Source organism: Ochotona princeps, chromosome 33 (assembly GCF_030435755.1).
Source record: "Ochotona princeps isolate mOchPri1 chromosome 33, mOchPri1.hap1, whole genome shotgun sequence".
Lineage (NCBI taxonomy): Eukaryota > Metazoa > Chordata > Mammalia > Lagomorpha > Ochotonidae > Ochotona > Ochotona princeps.
Window position 1 is genome coordinate 3,930,975 of NC_080864.1, and position 10,541 is coordinate 3,941,515.

At 63.4% G+C, this 10,541-nt stretch overlaps 1 protein-coding gene and 1 non-coding gene across 2 annotated transcripts; both read left to right on the forward strand.

Annotated features, from left to right (window-relative positions):
* Positions 1-3,328: 3,328 nt before the first annotated feature.
* EEF2 (eukaryotic translation elongation factor 2) lies at positions 3,329-9,239 on the forward strand. The gene is made up of 14 exons (XM_058658088.1): positions 3,329-3,471; positions 4,326-4,540; positions 5,059-5,240; positions 5,330-5,541; positions 5,732-5,910; positions 6,003-6,108; positions 6,294-6,407; positions 6,551-6,689; positions 6,784-6,979; positions 7,100-7,358; positions 7,503-7,610; positions 7,788-8,141; positions 8,223-8,538; positions 8,648-9,239. The coding sequence occupies exons 1-14, from the start codon at positions 3,469-3,471 to the stop codon at positions 8,839-8,841; spliced, it is 2,577 nt and encodes an 858-aa protein (XP_058514071.1). The 5' UTR covers positions 3,329-3,468; the 3' UTR covers positions 8,842-9,239.
* Positions 5,572-5,635, forward strand: LOC118760681 (small nucleolar RNA SNORD37). Its single transcript, XR_004996920.2, has one exon. It is a non-coding gene; the product is annotated as a small nucleolar RNA SNORD37 (small nucleolar RNA).
* Positions 9,240-10,541: the final 1,302 nt, after the last annotated feature.

A 10,541-nucleotide genomic window follows, 5' to 3' on the forward strand; every position in this document is an offset into this window, starting at 1 on the left:
GACCAGTTGGTGGCAGTGAGGCGTTCACTTTTTGGCTTCCTCTTGACCCTTCCTTCTGCCCCATTGGCTGGATCGTTTCCCTGCTGGCACTGCCACAGTGGCCCTTGGGGTTAGGGACACGCCAAAAACCTGGGCCAGATAGAATCCCGAGTCTGCGCCCTCTTCCCCGTTCCAGTTTTTGTCTGATTCTTCTTGCCCTGTGTACCTGGTGCCACCCTGTGTGTGTACCTGGCATCTACCTGCAGGCCGCCCCCACGCAGCCCTGCCCGTGGGACTGTGGCACACTGTTAGAGTAATTCCTCTTTTTTTTTTTTTTAAATGTCTTTATTGGGCCTGGCGCAGTAGCCTAGCGGCTAAACTCCTTGCCTCACATGCACCAGCATCCCATGTGGGTACCGGTTCTTATCCAGACTGCTCTTCTTCCATTCAGCTCCCTGCTTGTGGCCTGGGAAAGCAGAGGAGGATGGCCCAGAGCCCTTCTGCTGCCCGGAGGCCGCCGCTGCACCTGTGTGGGAGACCCCGGAAGAAGCTCCTGGCTCCTGGCTTCGGATCGGCGCAGTACCGGCCGTTGTGGTCACTTTAAAAAGTAAATAAATCTTTAACAATAATGAAAAAGAATGTATGGGGCAGGCAGGTCAGGAGCCCCCAGCCTCCACTGCACTCCCAGAGTTTGAGTTCCCCTGCAGCTCCCCAGCTCAGTTCCTGCTCACGTACACGCTGGGGCAGGGCGGGTGCTGCTCAAGGCGTTCCGTCGGAGGCTTGGGCTGGCCGCAAGGCTCCCCAGCTTGCACCTGGCTCGGCCTCGCCCCGCTGTGGGCCTTTGGGGCAGGAGAACCGGATTTTGCGAGATTGATTCCATGTAACCCATCCGACGTCATCACTCCCTACACGCCCACAGGTGCAGCGGCGGCCTCCGGGCAGCAGGGGCCGCTCCCGAGCCACGGCCTGCGCCTGCGCACCAGGTCCTCCCTGCAGAGGGGAGCCCCCAGCACCCCGCACCCCCAGCACCCCTCACCCCAGAACCCTGCACCCCCTGCACCCCGCGCCTCACCACCCCACTGGCGTGCCTCGCTGCAGACCCCGGTGCTGCTGGTCCTGTCCTGTGGCTGTCCTTCCCTTGTCTCTGACGTCAGGACAACCCCCGCCAAATTCACCCTGGGTGAAGCACCCCCATTTTTTGCAAGGGACTTCAGGGAACTTCACTGGGACCCTCTTCACCTCTCGCTGGAGGTTGATGGGGCGCGAGAGCCGGGCCGTACACTAGAATGGGGTGCTGCAAGTACATCCCCCCACCCATCCCATTCAACGACCCCAGGGTGGTCAACAGGGCTGCTGGGAGCGCCGCGGCCAGCACCCTCCTGCCCGTTTTCCCTCGGGTTCACCAGGCAGGGAGAGGAAGAGGGGGGCTGTTTGCTGGGTGGTCATGGCGGCCGTGCCTGTGTCCACAGGGCGGGGTCAGCCTGGGTCCCTCCTCTCCAGGAACCCCTCACAGCAGCATGGGGACCCCATGGGCTGGACGCTCCCTAGGGTCAAGTTAGGACACGCGGCCTCAGTGGTGCTTTGCCGCCTCCTCATGGAGCAGAAGGGAAGCGCGCTGGCCACAGCAGGGGCAGCTGTGCTGCTGTCCGCCGTGTGGGAGAGTCCACCGTCTCCGTCACTGCTTCCCAAGCAGCCAGGGCCCGCTGAGAGAGCGCAGAGACGCCCGAGGAATCCCTGAGACGGACCATCGAGGGGGTCACCCCAGCCTGTGCCCGCCTGCGAGGCCCCAGCAGGTGGCAGGTAAGAGGGTGTCCCCTTCCACGTGTGAGAAGACACTGCCCAACACCTCATCGAGGCCACACAGACTTCCCAAGCCCACTCACAATATTTATCTTTATTTTTTTTATTTTTTGAAAATTTATTTTTATTGAAAAGTCAGATATATACAGAAAGGAGGAAAGACAGAAATATTTTCCGTCAGATGATTCACTCCCCAAGTATCCTCCGCAGCTGGATTTGAGCTGAGCAAAGCAAGGAGCCAGGAGCCTCTTTTGGGTCTCCTATGGAGGTGCAGGGTCCCAAGACTTTGGGCCATCCTCTGCTGCTTTCCCAGGGCATAAACAGGGAGCTGGATGGGAAGTGGAGCACCCTGGCTATGAACTGGTGCCCCCACAGGATGCTCGCGCATGAAAGGTGACGATTTAGCCACTAGGTTACTGCACCAGGCCCTCATATCTATTTAAGCGTATTTGGAAGGCAGGGAGGTTCCTTTGGCTGGAGGGGTACATGTGCATAAGCAGTGGCCTTGTGGCCATGTTGCTACAGGGGGTCTCTTCTTCCCACTCACCACCCAGTGGCCCCTTCTGACAGAATTCCCAGAGCTTGGTCCCCGTAGCAGGTGCATGATCCGCTCGTAGGAACGCTGGGCATTTCCCGTCCTGCCATGGCACACGGGACTGTTCATCTGCACTCACAACGCTCTGCCTGCTGTTAGCTGCACGTTGTGCATTGCAGGTCGGAGCTGGCCACCCTGCTGGACACTAAAATCCTGGGTGCCAGTCATCACCCACAGAACGCTCAACCCCAGGGGACGCTGGGAGCTGACCACCGTCGTAGGACACTCAACCCTGGGGGACAACACCACCCCGCAGGACACACAACCCTGGGAGCTAAGCAGCATCCTGCAGGACACTGGGGGCTGACCACCACCCCACGGGACACTGAGGGCTGACCACCACCCCACGGGACACTGAGGGCTGACCACCACCCCATGGGACACTCGGGGCTGACCCTCACCCTGTAGGACACTAGGGGCCTGACCACCATCCACAGGACACTGAGGGCTGACCACCACCCTGCAGGACACTCGGGGCTGACCATCACCCCGCAAGACACTAGGGGGCCGATCACCACCTCACGGGACACTGGGGCTGACCATTATCTCACGGGACACTGGGGCTGACCATTATCTCACGGGACACTGGGGCTGACTGACCATCACACCTCAGGATACTGGGGGGGACCACCACCCCGCGGGACACTGGGGCTGACTGACCATCACACCTCAGGACACTGGGGGACTGACCATCACCTTTTAGGACACCGGGGGGCTGACCACCACCCCGCAGGACACAGGGGCTGACCACCACCCCGCGGGACAGTAGGGGGGCCGACCATCACCCCGCGGGACGCTCGGGGCTGACCGCCACCCCACGGGATACTGGGAGCTGACCACCACATCGTGGGACACCAAACACCCATCCCAACCTCTCAGGGGTTAACAGGCGTCAGAACCTCTGGGGCGCATGCGCATCGCTTCCCTTCGCCCCGCCCCCCGCCACGCGATCATGTGACCTCACCCAACCGGCGTCGTCTTATAAAAGGCGGGAGTGTTGACGTCAGCGTTCTCTTCCGCCGCCGTCGCCGCCATCCTGGGCGCGACTTACCTCGCTCGGATCTGCCTGGGAGAATCCACCGCCATCCGCCACCATGGTGAGCCTCTCGGTCCGGCCGGGGGCCCGGGGCGGCGGCTCGGGGGGTCGTGGGCGCGTCCGGAGACGGCGGAGCCCCGAGGAGGGCGGCCGGTCGGAGCCGGGGAGCGGACATGGCGGCGGCGGGAGGGCGGCGGGCGCCATGTCGGCGCGGCTCGCGGCAGCTCCGTGCTGCTCCCGGGGCTGGGTCGGGGCCTGCGGGGAGGGCCGTGCTGCGGAGGAGGAGGAGGAGGAGGACGGCGACGAGGGTCGGGGAGGACGCGCTGGCCGCCCTGCAGCCGCCTTACGTAACCCGCGCTGCAGCCAGGCTGGGATCCGGGGGCGCCTGCGACGTGGCGGGGTCTCCCGGGGAGCCCCTGGGGCCGGTGGCAGCACTTTGGGGTGCTCCCGGGAGGGACCCCGAGAGCTGGGGGCCAGGAGGCCGCTGTCCGAGCACCCCAATGTCGGGGAGGGGGGCGAGGAATAGCAGGTCGGCCTGCGCTGCCCCCGATAGCCTGTCCAGCAGAGGGACGTGACCTTGGAGGGGGGAGGTTCAAGGCGTGCTGATTTCGGGGTGACCCCCCTCTCAGGTGGGCCTGGGATGCACCTGCTGTGACGTCAGCCGAGGGTGCACCATGACAGCTGGGTGCAGGGGGAGAGGGGTGTGCGGATGCCTTGTGTGTCTGTCTCCACCAGCGATTCCCCCCCCTTGTACTGCGGACTCCTCCCGGGAGAGGGCTGTGTGGGTGCCCTGTGTGTCCCCTCCAGCCGTCGTCCCCCCCGTACTGAGGACTCCTCCCGGGAGAGGGCTGTGTGGGTGCCCTGTGTGTCCCCTCCAGCCGTCGTCCCCCCGTACTGAGGACTTCTCCCGTCCAGGTGAACTTCACCGTCGACCAGATCCGGGCCATCATGGACAAAAAGGCCAACATCCGTAACATGTCCGTCATCGCCCACGTGGACCACGGCAAGTCCACGCTGACGGACTCGCTGGTGTGCAAGGCTGGCATTATCGCCTCCGCCCGCGCGGGCGAGACGCGTTTCACGGACACGCGCAAAGACGAGCAGGAACGCTGTATCACCATTAAGTCCACGTGAGTCCCCGCCCCCCGGCCCTGCGGGGTGCCCTGGTCGTGGGTCACCACCCCCCCACCTCGGGTGGACAGCCGCTTCTGCCCTCTGGACCTGGGCGGGGGAGGCCGTCGGGGTCAGGTGGCAGGGCAACGTGGCAGTTGGCAGCACTGGGCAGGAGCAAGGCTGGGGCGGGGCTATTTCACAGTGAAGAGGAATGGGTTGTCGGCCATCTGGGGAGTCGGGGGGCCAGCGTCACTGCCTCGGTCATTCCTTGGTGAGCCTGTTCCACCTTGTGCCCCCTAGGTCCTCCCTGACTTCTGCCAGATTGAGGGGAGGGGCCAAGCGTCCCTGTTGGGCAGGGCCTGACAAGTTGTTGTGCCCTGTGTTCCCTTAAGGGGCAGGGCAGAGGATCAGGTTGGAGTAGGGGCGAGGCTGGCCCTGGGCTGTCCCTAGGAAGGAGTGACACTGGTGGGCTCCAGCCGGGAGCCTGGGGTCAGACGGGCCAGGAGCTGCCTTCATGCCGCTGGCCTGTCTCCAGGGCCATTTCACTCTTCTATGAGTTGTCCGAGAATGACCTGAACTTCATCAAGCAGAGCAAGGATGGCTCTGGCTTCCTCATCAACCTCATCGATTCCCCGGGCCACGTGGACTTTTCCTCGGAGGTGACAGCCGCCCTCCGGGTAACGGATGGCGCCCTGGTGGTGGTGGACTGCGTGTCCGGTGAGTAGGCGGCTCCCGGTGCCGCGGGGAGGGGGCGGCCGGGAGGGCTCCCTGGCGGAGGTGGCTGAGGGCCGGCGTGTGTCCCGCAGGCGTGTGTGTGCAGACGGAGACAGTGCTGCGGCAGGCCATCGCTGAGCGCATCAAGCCTGTGCTGATGATGAACAAGATGGACCGCGCGCTGCTGGAGCTGCAGCTGGAGCCCGAGGAGCTGTACCAGACGTTCCAGCGCATCGTGGAGAACGTGAACGTCATCATCTCCACCTACGGCGAGGGCGAGGGCGGGCCCATGGGCAACATCATGGTGCGCACCTGCCGGGCCGCGGGAGGGCCTGTCCGTGATGACGAGATTTCTTCACTTTGACCTGAGGGCTCCTGAAGAAATACAGAGTCTGAGGCCCAGGGCTCTAGGGTTGGGGGGCGTGTGTGGAGGGCGAGGGTTGCCCGCAAGGCCCCTGGGTTGCTCAGCCGCCACCCTTCCTTGCTGTCTGCAGATCGACCCTGTCCTGGGCACTGTGGGCTTCGGCTCTGGCCTCCACGGCTGGGCCTTCACCCTGAAGCAGTTCGCAGAGATGTACGTGGCCAAGTTCGCCGCCAAGGGTGAAGGCCAGCTGGGGCCTGCCGAGCGGGCCAAGAAGGTGGAGGACATGATGAAGAAACTGTGGGGTGACCGGTGAGCGAGGGTGCAGGTGGTCTCTGCCATGTGGGTGGATACCCTGGGTGGCACCACAGCCACTGACTGTCAATGCGGCCTCTGTCCGCCAGGTACTTTGACCCGGCCACTGGCAAGTTCAGCAAGTCAGCCACCAGCCCCGATGGCAAGAAGCTGCCGCGCACCTTCTGTCAGCTCATCCTGGACCCCATCTTCAAGGTGAGCGGGCCTGGGCCTGGGCGAAGGTAGACACTGTGAAGGGCTTGCATGGCTTTACTCTGTGTTTGTAAGCCAGACCACCTGCGGCTCCTTCCGGACAGGCTGCCAGGCATGTGCCTGTGTGAGCGTCTGACCCTGGACCTCTATGTTGCTGTTGATGCCGGGTCTGTTTTGTGCAAGTACAGGTGTTTGATGCGATCATGAACTTCAGGAAAGAGGAAACGGCCAAGCTGATTGAGAAGCTGGACATCAAGCTGGACAGTGAGGACAAAGACAAGGAGGGCAAGCCCCTGCTGAAGGTGGGTGATGGGAGGGCAGGGACGCTGCCCATCGGCCTGCCCGGTGCTCACAGGCCTGGGAAGCCTGCGGGATGCGTGCGGAGGAGCAGCTCTTTGGGCAGGGCAGTCCCTGGTGCTCCGCCTGAGCAGCCTGTGCTCCACAGGCCGTGATGCGCCGCTGGCTGCCGGCCGGGGACGCGCTCCTGCAGATGATAACCATCCACCTGCCGTCGCCCGTCACCGCGCAGAAGTACCGCTGCGAGCTGCTGTACGAGGGGCCGCCCGACGACGAGGCTGCCATGGGTAGGTGGGAGCCAATCTGCAGGGGCCCAGGGCCTGCCGCTGAGATCAGGCAGCCCGTGTAATCCAGCCCCCTGGGGCCTGCCTCTCCCCACAGGCATCAAGAGCTGCGACCCGAAAGGACCCCTCATGATGTACATTTCCAAGATGGTGCCGACCTCCGACAAGGGACGCTTCTACGCCTTTGGCCGCGTCTTCTCAGGGCTCGTGTCCACTGGCCTCAAGGTCAGGATCATGGGCCCCAACTACACACCGGGCAAGAAGGAGGATCTCTACCTGAAGCCCATCCAGAGGTGAGCCCCCCCACAGCTGTGGCACCGCACCAGGCCACTCCACCGAGGTTGGAGCAGGTGGGCCCAGGGCCTAGCTCCCTGCTCTTCTGGGGATGCTGACAAGCCCTGTGCCCTCCACAGAACCATCTTGATGATGGGTCGCTACGTGGAGCCTATCGAGGACGTGCCGTGCGGGAACATCGTGGGCCTGGTGGGCGTCGACCAGTTCCTGGTGAAGACAGGGACCATCACGACCTTTGAGCATGCGCACAACATGAGAGTGATGAAGTTCAGCGTGAGCCCTGTGGTGCGAGTGGCCGTGGAGGCCAAGAACCCGGCTGACCTGCCCAAGCTGGTGGAGGGGCTGAAGCGGCTGGCCAAGTCGGACCCCATGGTGCAGGTGGGCCATGGCCAGGGGGCTGTGGGGAGGCAGTGCGGAGGGTCACATGTGTCAGGAGGGCTGATGGATCTGACAGCAGAGCTGGTGGTACCCTGCGTGTGTGGTGTGGTGGGCTGACGTGACGTGTGTGGACCCTCCCCCCAGTGCATCATCGAGGAATCTGGGGAACATATCATCGCGGGCGCCGGTGAGCTGCACCTGGAGATCTGCCTTAAGGACCTGGAGGAAGACCATGCCTGCATCCCCATCAAGGTGCGGGGTGCCTGGGGACCCCCATGTCTGCCCTGGGCCCAGTGGTTGCTTTTCTGTCTTCACAGTGTGGGCAGCACCCATGGCGGCCTCAGCTGCCCTGGCGCTGACTCTACCAAGCCTCTTTAGCGAAGTTTCTAGAAGCCTTGGCCTGTGACCTTAAGGTTTGTCCTTCTGCAGAAATCCGACCCTGTGGTCTCCTACCGGGAGACAGTTAGTGAGGAGTCAAACGTGATGTGCCTCTCCAAGTCCCCCAACAAGCACAACCGGCTGTACATGAAGGCGCGCCCCTTCCCCGACGGACTGGCCGAGGACATCGACAAGGGCGAGGTGTCGGCCCGCCAGGAGCTCAAGCAGCGGGCGCGCTACCTGGCCGAGAAGTACGAGTGGGACGTAGCCGAGGCCCGCAAGATCTGGTGCTTTGGGCCCGACGGCACCGGCCCCAACATCCTCACGGACATCACCAAGGGCGTGCAGTACCTGAATGAGATCAAGGACAGCGTGGTGGCTGGCTTCCAGTGGGCCACCAAGGAGGTGGGCCGCGGGCCGGAGAGGTGGGGAGGGCGGGCAGAGGAGGGCCCCGGCAGCCCCTGACCCTGGCACCCATACCCGCAGGGCGCACTGTGCGAAGAGAACATGCGAGGTGTGCGCTTCGACGTCCATGACGTGACGCTGCACGCCGATGCCATCCACCGCGGGGGTGGCCAGATCATCCCCACGGCACGCCGCTGCCTCTATGCCAGCGTGCTCACAGCCCAGCCGCGGCTCATGGAGCCCATCTACCTGGTGGAGATCCAGTGTCCGGAGCAGGTGGTCGGGGGCATCTACGGGGTCCTGAACAGGAAGCGAGGCCACGTCTTTGAGGAGTCGCAGGTGGCCGGCACGCCCATGTTCGTGGTGAAGGCCTACCTGCCTGTCAACGAGTCGTTCGGTAAGTGCCACACGTTGGTCACGGGGGGGACGAGCTGACCCTAGGGGCTAGCTGACCATAGGCTGGCTCTCTGGACTGTCCAGTGACTTGGTGTGCTCTGTCCCTGCAGGCTTCACGGCCGACCTGCGCTCCAACACTGGTGGCCAGGCCTTCCCGCAGTGCGTCTTCGACCACTGGCAGATCCTTCCTGGGGACCCATTCGACAACAGCAGCCGCCCCAGTCAGGTGGTGGCTGAGACCCGGAAGCGCAAGGGCCTCAAGGAGGGCATCCCGGCCCTGGACAACTTCCTGGACAAGCTGTAGGTGACATCAGCTCCCTGCGGCCCTGCACCCAGACCCGTCTCAGCCACACGCCACCCCCACCGTCAGACACACCTCGCGGCTGCCCTGTTGGGCCGCCTGTGCCATCTCCACCACACTTGAAGCGGTCTCCACCATATTTATTTTGGGACTCAGGCAGCAGGCGTGCCTTCTGCACGGGACTCCATGACCAATGGGAGGGGTGGGGGGGGACACCCAACACTTTCTCATTTCGTCCGAGGGCAGCGAGGATAGGCACAAATTTCTGGAGAAGGCATGAGGAGGCTTATTGGGGTCAGCGGCGGCCACGGCTTTCTCCCCCCAAAGGTGGGGAGGAGGCCAGAGACCCTGCTGCCTGGCCAGGTGCCATTGGAGTAATAAATATGATGGTGGTGACCATGGCTTGTGTGTGGGCTCCATTCTGTATGTGGCTTAGGATGTTGGCATGGCAGCCACTGGTTCCTGTGTAGCTGTGGGCTTCACAGGGGAGGCTGGTGGAATGGGGTGGCCTGGACCACCAGCCAGTGTTTTGGGCCTGGCCACCATCTTCCCAGTCACTGGTGCTGGGCAGTGGGTGGCACACAGCTGGTTCACTAAGTGGCTCAGGTTGCCATGCTGGAAGGTGGGGAACAGTCAGCAGCCCTGGTGCACAAGGAGGGGAGGTGACCAAGTGGACCCCAAGCCCCCAGCAGGCGTCTCCTTGTTCCTCCCGGGAAAGCTGGGTTATCCCAGGTGAGGCCATGTTCCTTGCTCCTCAAGGGGGACCCAGGGCTAGAACCCACTGCAGGAGAACGATGCCAGGATGAAGAGCTTCCTTCTGGCTCACTCCCCAGCTGGCCACAGGGACCAGGGCTTTGGCCAGCCCTCCACTCACAGCCAGGAACTCCACTAGGGTCTCCTGTGTACCCAGGTGCAGGGACCCCAGACCAGGAAGTGGGTGGATGGGAAGTGGGGCACCCAGGACAGGAGTCTGCAGAAAGGGGAGTGGCCCCAGGGTGGGCATGCCTTGCAGATGTGGGTGGGACTCCATTTACCTGCCCACCCTCAGGGCCTGTGGTGGTGTCCTGGCTGGGTGGGCAAGGTGGTTCCAATCGCTCAGCAAGTAGCGTGGCCCCTTTGGAAGTTCCACTGTGATGCACTCTGCAGTCCTGAATGGCCAGTTACAGGGCCCCTTGTTGAGGGTCTAGGTAGCCCTGCCGTCCCACCCTCATCCCATCACCAGCAGGGGAGGCTGGGGGTCTGCCCCTGCAGTACTTTCTGCTGCCACTCAGCCTTGGGGCTCCCCTGCTGTTGGTTTCAGGGGGGCTTGGGGACCCCAATAAGGCTCATGGGCTGAGTTGACTGCTGGCCCAAAGGTGGGGGACACAGCATTGTGGCCATCTATCCTCTGGGGCCAGGGACAGGCCAGGCATGAGGTGATGGGAACTGGGGTGAACCAGTTGCCTGGGCTACTCAGCCCCATGACCCCAAGCACCATGCTGGCCCTTGCTGACCTGGGTGGGCCCTGTGGCAGGGCTGGCCACTGAAGCTGTGTCTAGTGGGGAACCCAGGGAGTGCCTGGCCAGGCCCCGCGTCCAGCCCAGCCAACATGTCGCCTGGTGGGGCGGAAAGACCTGGTCTCCTTGGAGATAGGCGGCTGGGGGTCCGCAGCCTGCAGCCAGCCCTGGAACCTTCTAGATAAGGAAAACAGGCAAACCACTTAG